Source organism: Dioscorea cayenensis, chromosome 2 (genome assembly GCF_009730915.1).
Source record: "Dioscorea cayenensis subsp. rotundata cultivar TDr96_F1 chromosome 2, TDr96_F1_v2_PseudoChromosome.rev07_lg8_w22 25.fasta, whole genome shotgun sequence".
Lineage (NCBI taxonomy): Eukaryota > Viridiplantae > Streptophyta > Magnoliopsida > Dioscoreales > Dioscoreaceae > Dioscorea > Dioscorea cayenensis.
In genome coordinates, this window is record NC_052472.1 from 22,977,972 (window position 1) to 23,001,396 (window position 23,425).

At 35.1% G+C, this 23,425-nt stretch overlaps 3 protein-coding genes and 1 pseudogene across 8 annotated transcripts; 2 read left to right on the top strand and 2 right to left on the bottom strand.

Annotated features, from left to right (window-relative positions):
* The first annotated feature begins 347 nt into the window (after positions 1 to 347).
* Positions 348 to 5,097, top strand: LOC120277283 (protein PHOSPHATE STARVATION RESPONSE 2-like). Of its 3 annotated transcripts, none has more exons than XM_039284069.1 (9): positions 348 to 410; positions 535 to 578; positions 1,798 to 2,515; positions 2,929 to 3,139; positions 3,223 to 3,299; positions 3,428 to 3,467; positions 3,771 to 3,828; positions 4,280 to 4,349; positions 4,441 to 5,097. In XM_039284069.1, the coding sequence occupies exons 3-9, from the start codon at positions 1,919 to 1,921 to the stop codon at positions 4,735 to 4,737; spliced, it is 1,350 nt and encodes a 449-aa protein (XP_039140003.1). In that variant the 5' UTR covers positions 348 to 410; positions 535 to 578; positions 1,798 to 1,918; the 3' UTR covers positions 4,738 to 5,097. The 3 variants fall into 3 exon arrangements, with proteins under 3 accessions (XP_039140003.1, XP_039140010.1, XP_039140018.1); XM_039284076.1 differs by having other exon boundaries at positions 383 to 432; XM_039284084.1 differs by lacking the exon at positions 348 to 410 and adding an exon at positions 420 to 438.
* A 631-nt stretch (positions 5,098 to 5,728) lies between these two features.
* Positions 5,729 to 11,106, top strand: LOC120270231 (peroxisome biogenesis protein 12). Its single transcript, XM_039277256.1, has 10 exons — positions 5,729 to 5,852; positions 5,942 to 6,047; positions 7,158 to 7,306; positions 8,033 to 8,285; positions 8,559 to 8,668; positions 8,823 to 8,897; positions 9,035 to 9,121; positions 9,511 to 9,597; positions 10,434 to 10,571; positions 10,682 to 11,106. The coding sequence occupies exons 1-10, from the start codon at positions 5,745 to 5,747 to the stop codon at positions 10,751 to 10,753; spliced, it is 1,185 nt and encodes a 394-aa protein (XP_039133190.1). The 5' UTR covers positions 5,729 to 5,744; the 3' UTR covers positions 10,754 to 11,106.
* A 110-nt stretch (positions 11,107 to 11,216) lies between these two features.
* Positions 11,217 to 13,745, bottom strand: LOC120270221 (annotated as a pseudogene).
* A 1,698-nt stretch (positions 13,746 to 15,443) lies between these two features.
* On the bottom strand, positions 15,444 to 21,184 carry LOC120270199 (protein NRT1/ PTR FAMILY 5.2-like). 4 transcript variants are annotated; one of them, XM_039277241.1, is made up of 6 exons: positions 20,966 to 21,184; positions 19,992 to 20,080; positions 17,641 to 17,799; positions 17,353 to 17,570; positions 16,709 to 17,274; positions 15,444 to 16,632 (listed from the first exon to the last, which is right to left on the bottom strand). In XM_039277241.1, the coding sequence occupies exons 3-6, from the start codon at positions 17,774 to 17,776 to the stop codon at positions 15,741 to 15,743; spliced, it is 1,812 nt and encodes a 603-aa protein (XP_039133175.1). In that variant the 5' UTR covers positions 17,777 to 17,799; positions 19,992 to 20,080; positions 20,966 to 21,184; the 3' UTR covers positions 15,444 to 15,740. The 4 variants fall into 4 exon arrangements, with proteins under 4 accessions (XP_039133175.1, XP_039133166.1, XP_039133172.1 ...); XM_039277232.1 differs by having other exon boundaries at positions 16,709 to 17,570; XM_039277238.1 differs by lacking the exon at positions 19,992 to 20,080 and having other exon boundaries at positions 16,709 to 17,570.
* Positions 21,185 to 23,425: the final 2,241 nt, after the last annotated feature.

Genomic DNA, 23,425 nt, shown 5'->3' on the forward strand with positions numbered 1-23,425 from the left:
ATTTTCTCTGAAAAAAATCAAATATTAAATTTCTAATTTAATGATAAATTAATAAAGACTTTAAATAATAAGAAATAATTATTTTTATTCTATTTTTTATCAGAAATAGCCTAAAAAAGTTCCTTCCTAATTTTGGGAATCTATACCCTGAATCTCGGAAATCGTTTCCCATTTCAATGCACACGGAGTAAGAAACTCCACCGCGAGTCAAATTAACTAACATCGAACCGGGCACGTGGCAAACCCTGGTGCATTTGATACACGTGCTTTAATACAAATATCTTCCAATTAGAAGACGCCACGTAATGAGTTGAGCTTTGTTTGGGGTCTTGGTCTCATAAAACGATCTATGCGTTTGTTTCTATATTCGTCCAGATTTCTCCGCCGGGGTTGTCGAGCTCCGGGATTTGGTACGCCGTCTCTGCGATTAGGGTTAGGGTTAGGGTTTTATTTTTTTGGTTATTGGGGTTCCTTATGATTCGATTCTTTCGTGGTTTCTGATTTTTCTTTGGTGTTGTGTTGGATTTGGGTTAGGTTGCCGCGGTCTCGAGGAGCAGGCTTTGGAGCGGGAATTAAGAGTATGTTCTGAATTTTGTTATGAAATTTCAAGTTTTTAGTATGATTTTGTTGTTGAATCTTTGAATCATCTTGTTTGGAGCTTTTGGAATTGGTGCTTTTTTTGCCCAATATTGATTTCTGGTGTTATATGCTTGAATGCTGATATTAATGGTCTTTTTTTCCTCCATAAAGAGGGATTCTATGGAAAAATTTGATTTTGTGTTGTATTGAAACGAAAATTTGGTCTTTTGGAGAATGTTTGAAGCTTGATTTTTTTTTTTTTTAATTATTGATTTTTTTCGTCTTATGTGCTTGATTACTGATTTTATGTTTTTTTTTTCTTTCAAAAAGTGCATTTGGTTTGTAAGAAAAAGCAGATTTTGGTTTGTATTACGCGTAAAAGTTGCTATTTTGGAGAAAATTAGATGCCAAATTCGAAATTTCGTGGAGGTGAAAGTTTGGGTTCCATAATCAAAATTTCTGTAGTTTATGGAATTGTTTCGTCAATTTATATTTTTATGGTCTCCATTTTGCAACTTCTTTTGTTAATTTTTTTTTTAAATCAGGATGATTCTCTGTATTTCATGATTTTTCTTTGATTGTTGTACTACGTATATGTAGTTTTCTTTAATCAGGAATCTTGGTCAGTGTCTGGTTGAGTTATTCTCTCTGCCTTCATTTGCTGCCACTTTTTGTACGTCAAGAATTTGCATATAATTGCATGATTTATTTGCATGGCTAATAGGAATAAGATTCTTAATCAGTTGAACCACGCAAAACTTTTTTTTTTTTTAATGTTTTTATTTTTTATTTGTTGAATTCGTACCCAAATCTTTGAGTTCACTGATAGGTTTCACTGACCTTTACTGATTTAATGATTTTTTGTTATTTAAAATCTATTTGAGGTATGAATGATTGTTGAACAAGTTGAAGAAAAAGATTCATCCATTTGAACAAAATGAAAAGAAATTGAAAATTAAGATACACTAGTTCTATGTAGAGGAGAATCCCAAGGACTCTCAATGGAAAATTAGCTTTATGATGATGATTGCTTCTCCTTATTAGTCAGTACCAAGTTTCCAGCAGGGACTAATGCGTCAGGATCAACTTTCTTTTGCTAACTACTAAGAAATACTAGTTCACTGAGATTCAGTTTCTTTTTTTTTTTTCTTGTTTTTGAAAAACCTCATTAAAGGTACGATTCACTGCTGCTGTTGTTATTGGTGTACATTCTAACAGATAGTGGCAGCTAAAGTTTCATTCTCAGCATCATTGGAATTGGAACAAAGAACATCAGTATGACAACCACAAGATTATTCTGCTATTGATACCGCTAAGGTGGTTCTTTTTATGGAACAGCATGGAAGCACGGTCATCCCTAGCAATGCAAAAATCAGACATCAAACAACTCTGCAGCTCACGAGTTCCTTCAGTTATGTCATCATCTTTACCGGTTTTGCCCACACTCGAGGAGAGGTATCCTGCACTGCCTGATTCTCAGCAGGTTTCAATGGAAAGAGAACTTAGAAGTGAGCCAGTTACTTCATGTCATACACCTTTCATTTCAAACAGTGGGTCTATGGGACCGTTGTTCTCTTCAGCTCCAGGGTTCTCTTCAGATCTTCATTTCTCTTCAGTTGCACCCCTTGATAGGCAGATGATCACCACCCCTCTTGTTTCTCAATCATCCAAGAGTGGAATGTGGTTTCCAGCCCAGTTACATTCAGGAGCTTCCCAGACTTCAATGAATAATTTTACTAGAGAATCTCCTGATGTGTCATGGCCTCCGGTTTCACTTCAAGGTGTGATTGATAATGCCAGTGCTGTGACCAATCAAGTCCAGAGCAATTGCATCATGGTATCTGATGACAAACAAGATGACTTATGGTCAGATCTTATTGCTGATGAATGGAAGGAACTCTTGAATGATCCAAATTCTACTGATACTCAGCCAAAGGTATAGTTATTTCATTCAAGAACGTAGCATTTTCATCATATCGTTGTAATCCTTCTTCCTGCCTGGTTTTATTGTTGATTCTGCTATTTTAAAGGATCATTTCAAGTGGAGGATTGCTGTTAAGTGACTAGTTTCTCATGGCCATTTTTATATATGTTCTTATTTAAAGTTCGCCAAAGAAATGATATATATGTTAATAGCTGGTGATTAGATGCTATGCCTTGCATTTAGTTTTTTTAGCTTTTCTTCATCTTGGTATTGGTCCAGTAAAAATAAGTTACTGTATATTTCACCTTCCATTTTTGCTGTATTCATACTTTAAGTATGACAATTCTTGTGATTGTTCTTACATTCTTCTGTGGTTGATTATTCTTGTAAGGAGCTCATGAAATGACCTTCACCATGCCTTACAGGAACCATACTCATTGGGCCAAGCTTCTTCAAATATTTCAGCACACAAGCCACAAACCCATTTGGCAGTTCCTTCTCATTCGGGGGAGCATTATGCTGCCACTAGTCCAACATCTGGCGCCAATAATGCTTCAGCTAAGCCACGCATGCGATGGACTCCAGAACTTCATGAATGCTTTGTGGAAGCTGTGAACCAGCTTGGTGGGAGTGAAAGTATGCACATTTACTCTTTTATTCTTTGTTGGCCTGTAAATTGAGTTTCTTTATATGTTACCTATACTTTTGTTTACCTATAGAGGCTACTCCCAAAGGTGTCCTGAAGCTCATGAAAGTAGATGGCCTAACCATATATCATGTAAAAAGCCACTTGCAGGTCTGAAGCAATTTTTTTCCTGTTTATTTTGGGATGCATTTATTATGTTTTATTTTGTGTAAAATGCAGCATGTATAGCATTAATAACTTTCTTGGATATTTTCATTGTTTTTATATGTTGGTTGCAGAAATACAGAACAGCTAGATACAGGCCAGACTCCTCTGAAGGTTGGTTCTTGTTGCATTGATATTAATTTTATTTTATCTTGTTTCTTCAATAGTTAAGTCATACACAGTTTTATAGTCTCGTTAGGTCAGTCCATTACCTTGTGGAATTTTTTTCAGAAAATTGCTTAGTGGAATTTGCCGTCACATGATACCTTATCCTGTCTGAAATGAATACTGCTTTTATTTTCTTGCTCTTCTAGGTCTTCCTATATTATGTCCTTCAATCAATCAAACCTTTCCAACGCATCATGTGACTTGGATATACTGTTTGTTTGAACTCATTGTGTCTTTTTGTGTGTACAGGGACATTAGAAAAGAAGGCTTCTCTTATTGAAGGAGTGTCATCTTTAGACTTGAAAACGTGAGTGCACCATAACTTAACAAAAAAATGATTAAAAAAACTGCAAATTAGTCCTTAGTAATGTTTTTTTGCATGCTTATTTAGCCTGCCGTTAATATTGAAGAGAAAAACAAATCTAAAGTGCCTTTTCCTGATTAATGAATTGATATATTGCATTTGAATATAGTTTAAAACAACATTTAACATCCCTACTCAATGAGAGAAGTTTTAATATTTTCTATTCTAACTCTGCTTGGCTGGTTTAACTTTTACACTTTTCTTTCAGTAATATATTTGTCATAAATTTCTCTACTGCTCCTCTTTTTGCTCAAAAGCAAGAGTATGAATAGATCAATAACCCCTTGCTCAATAGAAATTACAGTTTTTGATTGAATGTGCACCGCACTTTCTTTCTCTAGACAAGTTTCGTTATCTTAATGACTTTCATTGTTGGCTTGTCTTCAATGGACAGAGGGATAGAGATAACTGAAGCCTTAAGGCTCCAAATGGAAGTTCAGAAACGGCTCCATGAACAGCTTGAGGTATGACCAAGCTTTTTTTTTTTTTCACATTTCATGTAGTCCATCTCTCCGACATTTTACAAACTCTAAATTTCTACCTCTCTCTCAACAGATTCAGCGAAACCTTCAATTGCGGATCGAAGAACAAGGGCGGTACCTCCAAATGATGTTCGAGCAACAATGCAAGACAGGCATGGATAAACTCAAAGCCTCTCCGAGCCAATCCTCAGACCCAACCGGACTCGCTCAAACTGCTGAGGCAGCACCATCAGATTCAGTGAGTGCAAAACCAACAGAAAGCCTCGAACAGAAGAAGACCACCGAGAATGAACCAGAGAACATCGTCATTCTAGACGAGGCTCATCCGCCTCCGAAACGCCTAAAAGGTGCTGAGCATGACTTGCAATGAATCATGACAAACTCACTGTTCTTGAATGTTGGACAGTGATGAGAACTTTGGAATGCATACCATGATTTCTCTTGAGACAATGGCCTAATTTTGATTATTGGAGTGAATAAATGTACTATAGATCATGGATGCACCATTTATTCAACAAAGTAGTTCACTTGCATGTGAAACCTCTGCTGTTTATTTTCTATCCTAAGACTAACAGAGCATGAGATTTGTAAATTTGGCCTGTGTTTATGTAGGAACTTATTATTGTATATTGTTCTTAATTGTTTGTCATCTGACTCAATCCACCCCCATTTTAATGTTGTGTAAAATGAGTGGGTGGTCATTATTAACAAGCAGTTAAGTGTTTCTAAAGAGGTCTATACTTTTTTTTTTTGGTTTAATTTTTATTTTTATAATGTGAAATAATTAATGATCTTTGTGCACTGAATTAGGGGAAAGCATTAAATTTTGGAGGAAATATATTATTTGGTTAATCTATGAAGTTTATGATAAAGTAGTAAAATAATTAGTAAATAGTTTCACTAATATAACATGAAATCAGTAAATAATAATTTTTTTATTTAAATAAACTATCTCTATATTTTAATATATTTTTTTTTAATAAATTTATATTAAATTATCAGTTTATTTGATGTTCAAGGATATGGAAGTAAGTTTCTTAATTACAATATTTTTGGGAATTAAATAAAAATTTAAAATAATGACGATACTTCCGGGGTGGAATAAAAAAAATACATTTAAAAACTCTATAAAAATTAAAAATTAATAATATTTATTTAAGGATCCAAATGTGTACAACTTCAACAAAAACCTATTCTTATGAAAAAAATAAATAATATATAGATATATATTTACGGAAAAAAAATAACTTTTTTTCCCGCCATATTCCAGCCCTTGATATTGCCACGTGGCAGATTTGATCCCATCTCTATTTGCAAAAGTTCAATATAAATCCCTAGAAACAAAGAGAAGAAGAAGAAGAAGAAGAAGAAGGGAAGATGTTGTTCCAGGTCGGAGGGCAAGGAACGCGGCCAACGTTCTTCGAGATGGCGGCGGCGCAGCAGCTCCCGGCCAGCCTTCGCGCCGCTCTCTCCTATTCGCTCGGGGTGGCGACTTCCTCTTCTCAATTTTCATTGAGGCATTGCGTCGAATACTTGGCGTGAATGTTTAATCTCGTATATATTTTTTTTTGTAGGTGTTTGCCATGAGAAGACCATTCCTGCATAAGGTTTTGGATTATGAAGATGAGTTCTTTGCGTTGTTGATGCTGGTCCTTGAAACTCACAGCTTAAGGACTGCAGGTTTTCGTTTGTTGTGTCTTTTCAACTTGATTGTGAATTACTAGTTTGGTGTTTGGTTTTTGTTGATTTATCTACTTGTGAGTTTATCATTATGTGCTATTCCTCTGAAAAACCTCGACTTTAGCCCAATAGTGCCATATTGGATTGTTTTCTTCTTCTTCTTCTTCTTCTTCTTCTTCTAGGTTGCTTGCCATGAGAGTCTTTTGCCTTATGCTCCAGCCTAGATCCAGCCTAGATGCCTCGGAGCCTTTGAAGGTGGGCGTCATTAAAGAGCCACCCTAGGGAGTGTGCCTTGCCTCGAGGCTTAAGGCGGTTTGAGGCATGCCTTAGTCAAGTGCAGCTTTTTTTGATTTTTTTTTTTCTTCAGTTTTTAAGAGTTGGACATATATGAGCCATTTGATGATCATCAAATTAAATATCAACCATAAAAAAAGAAAAAGGCTTTATTAGGTGGTGGAGCAGTAGGAGGAGGAGGAGGAGGAGGAGGAGAAGGAGAAGAAGAAGAAGATGAGGGTTGTGAATATGAGAGAATATGTGTGAGGATAGTGATAAAGAAAATGATGAAGTTATTGATCTTGATAGCGATTAGGATTTTCTAGTGTAATAGTATTTCTCAGTAGTAGCAGAGTAGTATTAGTATGATGATTTTCTTGCCACGTTGATCGTATGTAATTTTTCTTGATGCATGTTTTATCCTAGTTTGGATTTTAAACTTTAATTTTCCTTCTTTTATGAAATTTAAGTATGTATTATGAGTTTTATGAATTTTTTAATTGTTATATATATATTTTTTTGGGCCTTGCTTCGTAAAGGTGCATCCCTTCGCCTTGTGCCTAGGTGATTAGATACACCTTTCCCTTGAATCCCTTCTAATAACTTTGCTTATGAGTTTATCTTCAAGTGCTATTCCTCTCAAATAGTTTCTCTTTAGCACATAGTGCCTAAACCCTAAACCCTATATTTTATATGAATTATTCTGATCCATTCAAGTTAAACAAACTAGTTGTCAGTTAATAGCAGGACCATGCTTGCTTTTATTTTATTTTATTTTTATTGAAATTCTTCAAGGTCGCTTGCTATAATAGGATTTAACTTTCCTTTCTCTTTTAGATGCTTCTTTTGCGGAGTCTTTGTATGGCTTGAGAAGAAGAGCAGTGGAGATTATACCCGAAAAGCATACCTCGCTCAAGGAATCAAATGATAGGATGCATCTATCTGGACTGCGGAAGAAGCAGAAAATTCTCTCAGTTGCATTTATGGTAATTATGCTGTCTTCAGTTATTTGCCTTGTTCTTTTTCGAATAGAAACTTTTCTCATACTTTCTTGGGGCTGAGTTTTTGCCAGGATCCTAGATGAAAATGTAGATGGGTATTTTAAGCTATTGACTGGCAATTATTATGCAATAGAGTCTTTATAGCATATATCGAGTAGACATTTTTTCTAACATCTATTTGTCTCCAACAATATCTGTGCCTTCTTTTTCTTTGCTACATGTGATCCTCTTGATTCCGTGTTCAAGTATTTTCTCCGTCCACAAGAATATATATGAAGAGATTCTTTTCAGGCTTGAGGTTGCATTGTTGAGCAAATGGGGTTATGATATTAGTTTTATAAGAATGGTTTGTGAATTGAATGCTTCTCTTTTGTTTCCTTCTGCAAGTGTAAAATTGAAATCCAAGACAGTGTTTGACAAATAAGTAGGTAACTGTCTACAATTCTAGGGGAGGCCTAAGAATATTGTTTTGTAAACCATTTCTATCATAATTGCTGTAGTTATTTCCAAGACTCAATTTAACTTCCATCAGCAACATGTTCAATCTGCCCTATTCATTTGCCACTGAATCGTGTGAGAGTTCTCTACATGTCCTATGTTTAAGATTGAGACTATCTGATTCCTGATTGTATGACTAGTAGTATTTGTTATCCCACAACCCCTTAATACACACCTGATGGAGTTGCAACTTATCTGATGGAACCTCTTTAGGTCATTTTGCCCTACATAAGGTCCAAACTGCATTCAATCTATAACCGGGAGAGGGAAGCAAGGCTTCAAGCAAGCCTTTGGGCTCATGATGACACAAGATTGGGGGACACAGACTATCTCCTGGATCGAAGAGAAATTTCCCCTGTAAGTGATGGGGATATGGTTGTGGAAGAATCAAGCTTGATGCAAGCTAAGAGAAAAATTATGGCAGTGATCGGTGCTTGCTACCCAAGTATTCATGCAACCAATGAAGGTATATAACACTCATTCTTGGCTTTTTGAATGAACTGTCTTTCGAAATATTCCAGCTAAGATTTAGTGCTAACACCATTTAACACTTAGTATTGTTTATTTGCAATTTTGCACAATAAGTCTATCCAAAGATCATTTGCCTGTGTTGGTTTTTGTTTTATGAGCTATAAAAGGCCTTTGTCTCCTATTTCAATATATTTATAACTATCTTAAAGGTTTTCATTGTTAAGTTTCCATAATTTGCCTGTACTCTAAAGTAGATGACTATTTGCAGGACTATCATTTGCTTACCAACTGTTATATCTGTTGGATGCTACTCGGTTTTACTCTCCTAGCCTTCATGCCTTGGGTGTTCAAGTATCCCGTGCAACTGGACAGGAATTGGTATGTTCTTGGATATGTGTATACATATATGAACTGATTGTCACAATATTGGTATAGCATGTTGCTATGCAATGTTATGGCTGCAAAATAATTATCAGTTTTTTTTAATGATTTTATCTTATCCTTATCCTTCTTTAATTCAATGTTAAGTTAGATGGATGCAGCATCAAGGATTTCAAGGATTAGAAGTCGTGAGATTGAGAGGCTACGTGGTCCTCCCTGGCTGAAGGTGCTGTATCTTTATGTTCAGGAAAACTAGTAGTCATCCATGGTTCAGAGGATGCATAAGTCCAATTTCTTTGTTTATTCTGTGAGATATCCATGTATTAATAGATTGCCTGCTTTCTGGAATTGTTATTGCTTCAGGCATTTCAGAGGATTCTACTCAGTTGTATTTACACAAGTTTGGATTATGCCCAAACTGGACTAATTGCTGCTGTATTCTTTTTCAAAGTGAGTATCTTTTCTAGAGTTTATTGTCTTTTTTTGATTGATGGTTACATTTGTATAGAAAAGTTATTTATAAATTACCTTCCTTAATCATGACGCTATGGGAAAGTTATTGATATATATGTTACTTTATCTTCCAATGTTCAACATTCAATAAAAAATTTTAGTGTTTTTCAGGTGCAAGTTTGTTGCAAATAGTTCGGTTGGTCCTGAATAAATTTAACAAATAGTTTCTCTGGACTTCTTATTTCCGAGAAACTTTTGATCATGCACAATTAGGAATCTAGTATATTTCTTTGATCCGTTTTAAATCTTGCTTGCTGATTTATGAATTATTCTTTCCATTTGTTGAACAATTATAAATAACTTCCACTTGCTGGTTGTCTCTACAGATGATGGAGTGGTGGTATCAATCTGCTGAAGAAAGAATGTCAGCACCAACTGTATATCCCCCTCCCCTTCCTCCACCTCCTCCAAAGGTTAATTTTGTTTTCACCACAGGGTTGTTCTTCATATTCTTCTCCCAATACATGAATTTGCTTCTGCTAGGGCCAAATTAAATCCAGATGCAAGCATTTTTAGCCAGCTGGAAGTGTTGTTTTTATTTTATATTTTTAATTTTTGATTTTAATTTTTAGCTTATAGCATATCCTTAGTTCCTCATAGGGATGAGGGAAGCCAACCACTCAATGCCTATGAGGTTTAACAGCCATCAAGAATATTAGTGATTTAATACAAAACCATTGAGTGAATATGATCGCAGTCTTGTTTTAGAATCTTCACTCTGCACCTGACTTGATTAAAAGTAGCATGTGAACCTTTATTATAAATGGACTGGGTTTCCTGGTATCCCGACTTGGCAATCCAGTTTACTTAGCATTGAAAATCAATAACATTGAAGGCCCTCGGCTCAATAGAATGAAGATTTGAGTCACATAACCTTGTCTGGAATAAGGCCGTGGGTGGTATTCTGTATTTTAAGATATACTTTCACATTACCTAGCATCTCTCCTCTAGACCACATCATTCTTATTGTTGAGCAATCGATGAGCTGAATATCAGAAAATTTTTTTATTGGAGTGAATTGACCAAATAATAGAGGGACCATCGGTGTCTGATGCTGATCGATAGGCAGTGTACTTGTTTTGCATACTTGGTGATGGTGCCTTAATTCTCTGATATTTCTTTAGCATAATCAGTTCAAGGTTCACCTTCTGATTCTATACAGGCAATGTTTGAATGTGAAATGATTTATCATTTTTGGATTGTAGCATCTGCTGGTCGAATAATCTGATTACTGATCGAATCCTGACAGGTTGCGGAGGAAGGAATTCCATTGCCATCTGATAAGTCTCTCTGTCCTCTGTGCTCCCAGAAGCGCGTGAGTCCATCAGTTCTGGCAGCTTCTGGTTTTGTTTTCTGTTACACTTGTATCTGTAAGTACATCACACAGGTATGCTGATGTCTCAAATCTCTTTTTAGCCCAATGCTTGCCTTATGCATTCATGCAACTGTTTGTATAGTGATTGATACCCTCTCTCTTCTCTGTTCTTGGACCAACAGTACAAACGTTGCCCTATCACGTTGATTCCGGCAACAGTCGAGCAGGTCAGGAGGCTCTTCCATGATTTTTGAAGTGCTCTGCAGCTGAATATTTCCAGCCAGCTTGTACCTGATCATAAACCCCATGCCACTGAAGCAATGATGACATCACTACCACCTTGTGGGAATGTGTATTGTGTTCAGTTCCTACAATGAGCAACAGCTGCCACCTTGCAATGGCAGTTTGGGAGGATGCCTTCCCTGAAAACTTTCATAAATTAGTTCTAATGTTATTTATAGACCAGAGCTATGTTTCGTTCTGAATAATTTGATGCATAGATTTGTATAGTTACATTCATAGTTCTCAATCATTTGTGATATACAGAATTTTCAATATGTGCCCCAAGGTTTGAGCATGTACTCTTAATAAATATTTCCAGGAACTAGTCTTTGTCAACAGGTTTGATTAGACAATCTTCGGCAATGGGAATATGGAACTGCAGCAGTTATTGAAAGAAAACGGAGCTCACAATTCCACACCATAATCAGTTATGTTCCATATAATTTGTAATTTTAAGTCATTGCAAGGTCATCATACCAACTCATTCTAATCTTGTTTTTCTGCAGGATCTTATTCAATGCAGTCTCCATTGAATCATGTACCGTTCTCTACTGCTAACTTGTCCTTCTGCTGTTCAGTATTCTCAGTCTTGTAAACATATAACCGGGCGAGGATGAGGAAGACGAAGAAGTTCAATAGGTTGAGGATTGTGAAGAAGGCATAGTAGTAATCAAGACGTGCTTGATTGAGGTTGTTGAGGATCCATTCTTTGTGGCCTTTCTTCTTTGTGATGTGAGACACTGTTGACAGTAAGAAGGTACTGAGAAAGTTTCCTATTCCCAAGCTTGTATATGCATATGATGTTCCAAGACTCTTCATGGTTTCAGGAGTTTGATTGTAAAAGAACTCTGACCTTGCAACACCTATCAGGGTTTCAGTTATACCCAGAAGCACAAACTGTGGCAGGAGTATGAATATGGTGATGGGAACTTCGCCGCCCGATTCCAAACCATGAGCTTTCACTGCACGTAGCCGCTGGTGCTCCATCAATGAAGCGATGATTGTCATGATGACATGTGAGACCATCCCAATGCCTAACCTTTGAAGAATAGTAATGCCTCTTGTGTTCTTGGTCCACTTCCTAATGCATGGGACAAGCCATCGGTCGTATATAACAAGTGAGAAGAGCATGGAGACAGTGATGAAAGCTTGAAGGCAAGCTGGGGGGATCTTGAAGTGAGGACCGATGCTCCTGTTTAGAGTAGTACCTTGTTTGACAAAGAGGGTGTTACTCTGAGCTACCATTATGCTTGGAATGAAGGTTGCAAAGAGTATGGGGATCACCCGAAACATTTGCTTGGTCTCTTCCACTTGTGTCACCGGGCATAACATCCACGCCGATGTCAGTCCGGTCTTCACTGCTGCTTTGTCCAATATCCTACAAGCAGGACATATTGAGTTACAAGAGGTAATCTAATCCCCTAATAATCCCTCTAAATATACCTACATTATGAAAATTCCTCACCGGAGGGTTTGAGTATGATCAATTTTATATTTTCGATTTGAGGCATACTCCTCCAAGTCAAGCTCATAAAGTTCTTTTGGATCATTAGGTACTTTTGACCTCCATTTTATAGTAGCTGCCACCAAAACCCTGGCCATCTTTGTGAATGGACTTCCGGAAGGTGGCCTATGCCGATAAAATGGAGATCCGACTAGGAAGATGATCATGGCGATGAGAAGGCCCATTGTTGGTAGTGCATAGCCTATTGTCCATCCTACGTTTTCTTGAATGTACACGACAACTGTGGTGGCAAGAAAAATACCAAAGAAGATGCTGAAACACCACCAGTTGAAGTATGAGAGTTTCTGGGCTCGCTCTTTCGGATTGAACTCATCGAACTGTTCGGCTGTGTGCTGCCAAGGCCGATGGCTATGATGTGGAGTGCAGAGAAGAACACACCAAGTTGAAGCGGTGAAGCCTTTTCATCGCAGTCAGGGTTTTGTCTGCAAGAGGGTGGTTGCAGTGAAGGCAGTGATACTGCTACCATTAGCAAACAAAGTCCCTATCAAACATATACAAATTCAGGTGAGAAATTATTTGCTTGAACCTGTTTAAAAACATTTGTTTTACGAATTATTACCGACAGATATATGGTGGAGGCGACAATTAAGGTCTTGTAGCGGCCAAGATGAGCATCGGCGATGTACGCACCGATGATTGGAGTCAACCATGTTGTGCCCACCCAGTTGGTCACATTGTTTGCAGAAGAGACAATGTCTTGGTGAAGTTTGTTGGTTAAGAAGATTACCAGGTTTGATGATATCCCATAAGTTGCCATTCTTTCCAACATCTCATATGCTGCCATTAAAGAACTGTAAAAACAGTTTTATAATATATATACACAGACAAAGATAAGTGAGACATTTACCTACAAAGAAGGAACAAGCAGTTCAACCACCACTCTTTGATCTGAGTATAGGGTTGCCTTTGAGATCCATAGAACCATCTTTTGCATACTCTTCTTGTGCTTGTGCTTCTTCTGCTGAGTTTCTTGCCATGCTTCTTGTTCCTACTGAAACTAATTGTTTGATATAACAATAATAGATTAACTCTGATTTATAGCTCTTTTTGCGAGTTTTATTTATTTATTTATTTTTCAATTACTCTGAGCAAGAATCTACTTGTATGATAAATATGAATTGGTTTGAGAGATTTGATAATACGATTGAACTTTCATTTGTTGGTTGTATTTGTTTTTATTTTTCAATTACTCTGAGCAAGAATCTACTTGTATGATAAATATGAATTGGTTTGAGAGATTTGATAATACGATTGAACTTTCATTTGTTGGTTGTATTTGTTTTTATATGCACTTTAAACCTTAATATGATTTAGATGATGCGGATTCAATTTGGAAGATTACATACACTAAAAATATATTATGATACCTTTATGCATCTTAAAAGTAGCTCACATTTTTCTAGTTGTACTTTTCATCAAGGATCTTAGTGTATAAAAAGTGTACCAAAAGTATGTTATGATATTTACAAATGTTTTATGAGTCCTAAAAATTGGTATAAAAAAGTCCACAATATTTGACATTTTGAAGTTTAAACAGTTATGATGTACAAATCTTGATAAGTATATATGTAAGTTTAATTATATGGTTTTTAATGAATGTTCGTGATTTATCCGTTTTATCAAAGAAAAAAATAAGCACCATAATTAATTTGTTACATTGAATCAATTAAGTTCGTCTATTTTATGGTTACACCATCGGATTTAATGCAAGAACATTTTAGAGAAATACGTTTTAGTGAAATAGTGTTCTTTCACAACTACAAAAGTTTTAGATTAATTAATATAAATAGGAAGTGCGATTTGTAGAATAAAAAAAATTTATATATATGGTAAACAATCATAAATCTCTAACTAAAGGGAATTATTTGATGTTGTGTTAATATATATTTATATATATACTGTAAAAATAGATAGACAACTCATCTCATTAATTTAAAACAACTAGCTTCTAAAGTGATAAAGATTATAAGCAAGTATTAATACTTATTAATTAATAAAAGTGGAGATGGATATATGGAATTCTAGACTACAAGGATTATGGATGACAAAATCTGATTTATTTATAATATAAAAAAATTTAGCACCTTGTTAGTTAATTAGTTTGGGGGTATAATTGATTAGTACATACATTGGAAGTCACATGACTTTTAATTGCCTATAGTATGCTACAGACATTGTTTATTTAACTTAACATATTTTATGGTTGCACCATCCATCCCTACTTAAGGTAAGTACATTGTAAGAAAAACCCTTTAGTGAAATAATGGAAGCATTTGTGTTGTTTCTAAGCAGCTGATTAGTAAGTTTCTGACTCCGAATCTTGTAAATGTCATGCTGTGTGAACAAACGGCCGTATATCCACAGAGCGAAAGCCCAGTAGACATATAAGACCTCAAATTTGTCTCCAGAAAAATACTGGAACACAAATTAACAAAACCACAAAATTCATACTTCAAAGAATTCAAATGTTTCAAAAACACAATAACTCGTTTTACATCAAGTGCACGCCTGCTACTTGTCAAGCTATCCACTAGACTAATTTACTTTTGATCTAAGAAAAATAGCAACACTTTTATGAGCTTGACAACAAATAAACAATCCACTAAAAGATTTAAGATCATGTGGAATTTTACAAGTTTGAGTTAGAATACATAAAAAGGGCTCTTAGAAACTCAGGAAACATATATATTGTGAATATCATGTGGAATTTTACAAGTTTGAGTTTAGCCTAATGCGCTTGCCTAATGTTTTCAGGCAAACTTGTTTATATAGTGATTGATACCTTCTCTCTTCTATGTTCTTGGACCAACACTACATACCATGACCTATTATGTTGATTCCTGCAACAGTTGAGCAGGTCAGGAGGCTCTTCCCTTGATTTTTGAAGTATTCTGCAACTGAAGATTTCCACCCAGTTTGTACCAGTTCATAAACCATGCCATTGAATCAGCTTTGTCACAAATGAGAATAATGTGGCGGTTCCTTCAACATTTCTCATGACATCACTACCACTTAATGGGAATGTGAATATTGTGTTCAGTCTTTACAGTGAGGAGCAGCTGCCACCTTTGGTGGGATGCCTTACTTGAAAACTTTCATAAATTTGTTCAAATGTTATTTATAGACCAGAGCAAAGGTTCATTCTGAATAATTTGATACATAGATATGTCAAGTTCCATTCATAGTTCTCAATCATTTGTGATATATGTATATATATATATATAAATCGAACTTTTCAATATGTCCCCCAAGCTTTGAGCATCTACTCTTAATTATTCCAGGAACTAGCCATTGTCGACAGGATTGATCAGAATATGGAACTGCAACGGTTTCTGAAAGAAAACAGAGCTCAAAATTCCACACCACAATCAGGTATGCCCTTTTGTAAATTTGTGTGCTTTTAGGTTATTGCAAGGCCGTCATACCAACTCATTCTAATCTTGTTTTTCTGCATCATCTTGTTCAATGCCATCTTCATTGAATTGTGTACTCTTCTCTACTGCTACATTATCCTTCTTCTGTTCAGTATTCTCAGTCTTGTAAACATATAGCCGCGCGAGGACGAGGAAGACGAAAAAGTTCAACAGGTTGAGGATTGTGAAAAAGGCATAATAGTAATCAAGACGAGCTTGATTGAGGTTGCTGAGGATCCATCCTTTGTGGCCTTTCTTCTTTGTGATGTGAGACACTGTTGAAAGTAAGAAGGTACTGAGAAAGTTTCCTATTCCCAAGCTTGTATATGAATATGATGTTCCAAGACTCTTCATGGTTTCAGGAGCTTGATCATAAAAGAACTCGGTCCTCGCAACATCTATCAAGGCATCAGATACACCAAGAAGAACAAACTGAGGCAGAAGTATGAATATAGTGATGGGAACTTCGCCGCCTGATTCCAAACCATGAGCTTTCACAGCACGTAGCCGATAGTGCTCTGTCAATGAAGCAATTGTCATCATGATGATGTGTGTGACTATCCCAATGCCTAACCTTTGAAGAAGAGTAATGCCTCTGGGGTTCTTGGTCCACTTCCTAAGGGAAGGGACAAGCCATCGGTCGTATATAACGATCGAGAAGAGCATGGAGACGGTGATGAAAGCTTGCAGGCAAGCCGGGGGGATCTTGAAGTGAGGACCGATGCTCCTGTTTAGTGTTGTTCCTTGTTTGACAAAGAGGGTGTTACCCTGAGCTACCATTATGCTTGGAACGAAGGTTGCAATGAGTATGGGGATCATTCGAAGCATTTGCTTTGTCTCTTCCACTTGTGTCACCGGGCATAACATCCACGGTGATGTCGGTCCGGTCTTCACTGCTGCTTTGTCCAATATCCTACAAGCAGGACATATTGAGTTACAAGAGGTAATCTAAATTCTCTGAATATATCTACATTATGAAAATTTCTCACCGGAGTGTTTGAGTATGATTAATTTTATATTTTCGATTTGAGGCATACTCCTCCGAATCAAGCTCATAAAGTTCTTTTGGATCATAAGGTACTTTCGACCTCCATTTTATCGCTGCTGCAACCAAAACCTTTGCCATCTTTGTAAATGGACTTCCTGATGGTGGCCTATGCCGATAAAGTGGAGTTCCGATAAGGAAAATGACAACGGCGATGACAAGACCCATTGTCGGTAGCGCATAGCCTAACGTCCATCCTACGTTTTCTTGAATGTACACAACAATTGTGGTGGCAAAGAAAGTACCGAAGAAGATGCTGAACATCCACCAGTTGAAGTAAGAGAGCTTTTGGGCTCGCTCTTTTGGATCGAACTCATCGAACTGGTCTGCTCCCATGATTGCAATGTTCGGCTTTGTGCCGCCCGTGCCGATGGCTAAGATGTAGAGTGCAGAGAAGAACACACCAAGTTGCAGTGGTGAAGCCTTTTCATTGCAGTCAGGGTGGTTTTGTCCACAAGATGTTGGTTTCAGTGATGGCACTGATACTGCTACTATCAGCAAACACATTCCCTTACAAACACATCCAAATTCTTGTGAGAAAGTATTCATTTGAATCTGTTCTAAAACAATTGGTTTATAAATCATTACCGACAGATATACGGCGGAAGCAGCAATTAAAGTCTTGTAGCGACCAAGATGAGCATCGGCGATGTAAGCACCGATGATCGGAGTTAACCATATTGTGCCTACCCAGTTGGTCACATTGTTTGCAGAAGTGATGATGTCTTGGTGAAGTTTGTTGGTTAAGAATATCACCAGGTTTGATGATATTCCATAAGATGCCATCCTCTCAAATATCTCAAACGCTGCCATTAAAGAACCTTGAAAACAGTTCTATAATTTAGATACACAAACAAAGATAAGTGAGATATTTACCTACAATGAAGGAACAAGCAGTCCAACCACCACTCTTTGATCTAAGTACAGGGTTTCCCTTAAGATCCATAGAACCATCTTTTGTATACTCTTCTTGTGCTTCTGCTTGTGCTTCTTCTGCTGAGTTTCTTGCCATGCTTCTTGTTCCTACTCATGAAACTGGTTGTTTGAAATAACATTAATATTATTTTGAAGATTTTAAAGAGCATATATAACTTTTAAATGTGTTAAATTTGAAGCCTTCGGCAATGATCAACTGCCATAATCAAAGCTAAGTTCTTTTTTGCTTTGAATAATTGCTTTGAATAAAATAGATAAACCACGTACATTCAAAGTACAATAAAATAAAGGTACAGGGACAACAAGCGAATTCAAAGTACATAAAAAATAATAGGCCCACTAAATTATAACTATGATGTAGACTAGGAACTCCAAGTTATACTTAATAATTATAGTCGAGTCTTCCAACTTTGCTATTTTTGGCGCTGGGAGCTTCAATGGAGTAAGGCTTTTTCCTCTTAAATTGGGTTGATTTGGACTCTGGCTTATTAGAATGCATTGATTTGGGCCCATACCCATTTGTTTGAGTAGAAATGAGCTAAGTAGTTGAGGTACATCAATCAAGCTAAGTAGTTCATGTACCTTAAGTATTAGATATATAAGTCTCCAATGTTTGACATTTGGGGATTAAATGAGTTTGACTTTTTTTTGGTAAAGGCGATAGTTGTGAAAGGACAAATAAGTAGGGAAATACATTAGTTACAGTAGTTGAAAGACCTTTTAGAAATTTATCATGTAGTGTAGATTAACATACAAGATAATTTTGACAGAGTATCATGCCATTAGTAATAGAAAATTTATTTCACAAGCATCCCTGAAGACAAAGCTCCAAAGGTCAAACATGTGAGATTTTAGTTTTCTTTTGCTTATATTGAGAAGGCATCTTTTGTTTTTTAAAAGACATAGTATTATTATTTGATTTAAAAATGATCACAAATTGAAAGATTGCAAATTAGTTTCAACAACTATTACTAAAATGATTTAATGAGAATAACTTAGTTTATCCATATCATTAGACTTGGCTGTATTTAGAGATTTTGTTTGTAGTGTAGAAAAGGTTATGATGTTATTTAGTATGGAAATTAAGTTTAAAAATTTTATTAGAAAATACACAATATTCTGCTCGGAATCATTGAGTTCAAGTTGCCTCGTTCTTCAACCAGGTAATTCCCTAGTTTTTTCATTATTTGTATGGTAAAAAAATAAAATTATATTTCATAAAAATTAGGATAGTGTGTACTTAAATATAAACAAACCTACACCCAACCGTAATCTTTATGAAATATAATTTTTTCATTGTATAAACAGTGAAAAAACTAGGGGTTTGCTTGGCCAAAGAATTAGGCAAGATGAGCTCGAAAGCATTCCCTTACCCACTACTGTTCAATTTTTAATAATAAAAACAATTAATTAGTTCTTGATAAATTAAAATTTAATTAATAACTTTAACTCATAATTAAAAAAAAAAAGCTCCTTTTGATGTCATTTTTGGAACTCTGGGCTTTCTTGCAGCTTTTTAATATATTGTTAATTTTTTAGTTTCTCAAGAAAATAAAAAATATAAATAAAACTCAAGGGATTGTTTGTTATAAAATAACTCAGCCAAATCATTTATAGCCCATCAGCAATGGCTTCACCACAAACAACATGGTGTGTGAGATATTCAAGTGTCCAGTGAGTTCAAGTTACATTGATGTATGTGATGGTAACACGTTCCAAGAATGGGTACGGACTTGTAAATCAAACTCTAGGTATCAGATGAGGGTGGATAGTTTACATGTCCAATTTCTAGGTTGATTAATTGCGCTTATTATAATTGTATTAAAAAAAAAACTCTACGAGAAAGTTTTGAAAGATTTTTGGATATCAGCAAATAGATGTCCAAGGGCTAAATTGTAATAAGATATAGAGGACTAAGAAGGAATTGTGTTACTTGATTTTAATGTGATGTGCGTATGCCTTCACACACACACACACACACACACACACACACAACTGTAACCACTACGTACCACTACCACCACTAGGTACTGTTACCACCATCACCACCACTACCGCTAACATCAACCCAAGCCCCACCAACAGCACCACCACCACCATCATCATCATCAATTATTTTATTTTAATTAAAATAGTTATACTTTATATAGCTATGAGTATAAAATCTAGCTCTCTAGAGCACCAAAAGACTCATCTTTTATTGGTATTTGACTCTATTGTAAAAATCAAAAATGAGATATTCAAAGGTTTTGAGTTCAAAATTTAATAGAAACAATAATAATAATGGGTACCTGGTTATGGGTACAGACGTATAGCCCAAACCTCTCATCTCCAGTGAAGGATATGAGGAAAGGAGCTAGATGATCAATCCAACATGCCCCTGACACATGGTTTGTCTATGTTTTAAGAAAAAACAAAAAAACTCAAGGACCTAAATTCAAAAACAAAAATTAGTTCTTGCTACTATCTTCAATTATATATCACCATCAACAATTTTATCATTGATTTTTGTGGTTACCAACACTTTTTTTAGTTGTATTTGAAGGTTAGCTTCTTTTGTATTTGTTTCTTTTATTTTAATAAATTTATGATTTATCTATATTATTTTAAAAAGGTAAAAAATATTAACCTCTATTCAATGTTAAAAACTATATACTCTTTGTAGGTTTATTTATATAAATTTCTTTTAAAATTATACTTTTAAAATCTTATAGATGTAAAAATCTTTTAAATTTTGATTTAATTAATATTTTTTAATTTAAGTACATCAAAGGTATGCAAGGGAAAAAACCTACCTCACTGTTGAATTTCAAATTTTTTTAATTGAATAAAAATTCTTAAAAATTGAAAATAAAATAAAATTTTAACTTTCATATATTATATTAAAAATTATATTTTTTGGGACATGAATAAATCCATTTTCTTTGCTAGCAAAATACCCAGACGAATCACTATAAAGGTTTTCTCAAGAGCTACAATCTTCATACCATTATTTTATTTTATTTTTTAATAAAATGGATAACTGATTTATTAAAAGGAGAATCTTCATACCATTATCACCATAATTAATACCACTATCTTCATTTGTCAATGTTTTTATTATTTTATTTAAATGAATGTGTACAAGTAATGAATCTTTAATTAGAAAAGAGTCAAATCCTGAATCTTTAGCAATAAACTATTAATCTCTTGTTGCAAGGGTGATATCTTCATTAATTTCATTCAACCATATAAAATAATAAAAGAATACAAGATTGGAGCTTACCTCAAAACCGGTAGCATGCACCGTTGTCCTATTCCTCCTTCACAACAGCCCTGTTTGTCTTCCAGTGTTATCTGTTTTCAAGCTTTTGGAATTCTCTGAGTTCCAACTCTATATATAAAGGTTGGATTTCCTTTTTTAAAAGAGACTAAAATTTTAAAACTAATGGACATGGCCACCTCACAATTTCTTATAAACAAAAGACTTTAATCTAATAGTCTTCCATCTCTAATTCGTTACAATTTAGTCCCTATATATAGACGACTGCATCAAATATTGTGGGTCCTTGTGTCCATGTTGTGGGCATTCAAACATTCTTCAAGCACAGCATCATCACAAACCGGCCGCATCAGGTTCAAAGTTGAAAAGAATAGTATTTCATTAATTATTGTGCTTGTAATATAAGAATATAGATTTATTTATAATTCCCTCCCACCATCATAGCATCAATTGCTTTCTTGGGTTCAATTATGCTTTTGTTCTGACCTTGTTAGCTAGTTTGTGTTAGTATGCTATTCGTTTTTGTTTTGTTTTGTCTTTTATTTAAAAAGATGGATAAACCACTTCAATTAAAATAAAAAATTACACAACAACCCTCCACTAACCAGTAACTGAAAGAACGAAGAACAAAATAACAGTCCACTAGATGTGGTCCAACGGCCAAAGACCAAACTAACCAAAAAATAAAAAAAAGAGAAAAAACGAGGTACAACAGGCTTCTGCTAAGTCCCTACACGGTCAATCAAGATCTAGCCTGATTTGGTCCTGTGCCTCCTTAGTCATCGTATCACCCCTAATTTCCTTCGAGTGCTGGCTTAAAAACTCCAGACTGCGTCTGATGGTAGAAATTGAATCTTTAAACTTCTCTTGTGAACTCTTTGCCACTTCTAAAAACCAAGATAAGATCAAATAATCGCTTTTCAAGATAATAGCAATAGCAGGCAAAACATTAGTATTAAAAATGTGATCATTTCTACCAAGCCAAATATTCCAAACAAGAGCTTTCACAATCCAATCCCTCATTTCCCTAATAGCAGGAATAAGAAGGGATCTCTATGTTCCCCAAATGTAACACATGGACTAGGGCAGATAAGCAGCTGAAATAATATCTTTCTGGATGGTTCTGGCGTAGCAACTGTCCGCGAAAAATTAATATCTTCAATTGGCTGGTTTGGAAGAATAAGATCTTTTCTCTTGAAAATCTTGAGAAGCGAGGTTATAACAGGCTTTGGACAACAACTTGTATAATGTGTCATTCAGTCTGCTTTTTTTGTTAAATATGTTTGAAATTATTTAATTGTTATTTTAAATGTTTGTTCTATGGTTTTTATGTGTGTTTTTGTTATTTTTCCCCTGTTTGCTCTCTTTGTATTTTGTCACTTTTATATTTCTCTTTATTTTTTAATAAATATAATTTATCTATTTTTTATAGAAATGTTTATAAATAAATATTTCAATTATATTAAGGAACTATGGTTAAAACTATAATAGTTGTATTCGAAAATTATTAGGAACTAAATTTTAAGGAACTATGGTTAAAAATATCTATTGGGTGATTATGTTTTAAAAATAGATAATCAATTTTTTCTTTTATGATGTGGATAAATCACATTTATTAGAAGAAAAAAAAGCACAAATTCAATGACATGGCGATAAAAAATACAAAACAGTCCACTAGCTAAGCGTTGAGTAGTACAGAAAGAAAATTATAGATAAACATAAAAATAATAGGGCACCCCAAATAAAATACAAGATCACCAGTTGTCCCCAAGAGGACTACTTTACTTAGTACATAACATTGAAAGGACTTAGCTGGTGTTGTCAATCATCTTTTAGGGACTATTTGGCATGTCTCTACCTGGTGGTATCTCAAAACTTAGGCTCCTCTTGACTACTAGCTCTTCTAATTTTTTTCAAAAGTGAACAAAATCATTTATGAATATTTTATGATTTCAAAAGTTTTTTTTTTATTTAAAAAGATGAATAAACCTTTGAAAAGATAAAGCAAACTACCACTAGATATGGTAAAAATACAGTTGAAACAACAGAATCAGAATACAACAACAACAAAAAGTAAAGAACAAAAAACCCTCAAAGCCACCTATGTCCAAACTTACGGCTATGATAGGTGATATTTTGGAGGCGGAGGAGAGGTACTTGGAAGTAACATGGATAGAAAGAATTCCAGCTCATGTCCGGCATGAGAGCCAAAGCACCTTGAAAAATCCTCAATGAAATTTTCAGGATTAATATCATTTAGTGTTGGTACTTGAAAGAACAACTGTTGAAAAACTTGAAATGGCCTCAAGATTGTGGTCTTTCTTCTTTGGTTTTACTTAACACTTAAAATTGAAAATTTTGTTTACATTTATATCTTGCATTATGCTATTGATAGACTTCAAAGTTCATTCACAATAATTATTTGAAGGATAATTATTATTATTATTTTTACAATAGTTGACA

Coding starts and splice junctions, on each gene's coding strand:
- LOC120270231 (XM_039277256.1), top strand. CDS start 5,745: ATGTTGTTCCAGGTCGGAGGGCAAGGAACGCGGCCAACGTTCTTCGAG. Junction 8,898..9,034: donor GTGGTCCTCCCTGGCTGAAG/GTGCTGTATCTT, acceptor TTATTGCTTCAG/GCATTTCAGAGGATTCTACT. Junction 9,122..9,510: donor CTGCTGTATTCTTTTTCAAA/GTGAGTATCTTT, acceptor TTGTCTCTACAG/ATGATGGAGTGGTGGTATCA.
- LOC120270199 (XM_039277238.1), bottom strand. CDS start 17,776: ATGGCAAGAAACTCAGCAGAAGAAGCACAAGCAGAAGCACAAGAAGAG. Junction 17,571..17,640: donor TGCTTGTTCCTTCATTGTAG/GTAAATATCTCA, acceptor CTTTAATGGCAG/CGTTTGAGATATTTGAGAGG. Junction 16,633..16,708: donor AATCATACTCAAACACTCCG/GTGAGAAATTTT, acceptor TCCTGCTTGTAG/GATATTGGACAAAGCAGCAG.
- LOC120277283 (XM_039284069.1), top strand. CDS start 1,919: ATGGAAGCACGGTCATCCCTAGCAATGCAAAAATCAGACATCAAACAA. Junction 3,140..3,222: donor CCAGCTTGGTGGGAGTGAAA/GTATGCACATTT, acceptor GTTTACCTATAG/AGGCTACTCCCAAAGGTGTC. Junction 3,829..4,279: donor TCATCTTTAGACTTGAAAAC/GTGAGTGCACCA, acceptor TTCAATGGACAG/AGGGATAGAGATAACTGAAG.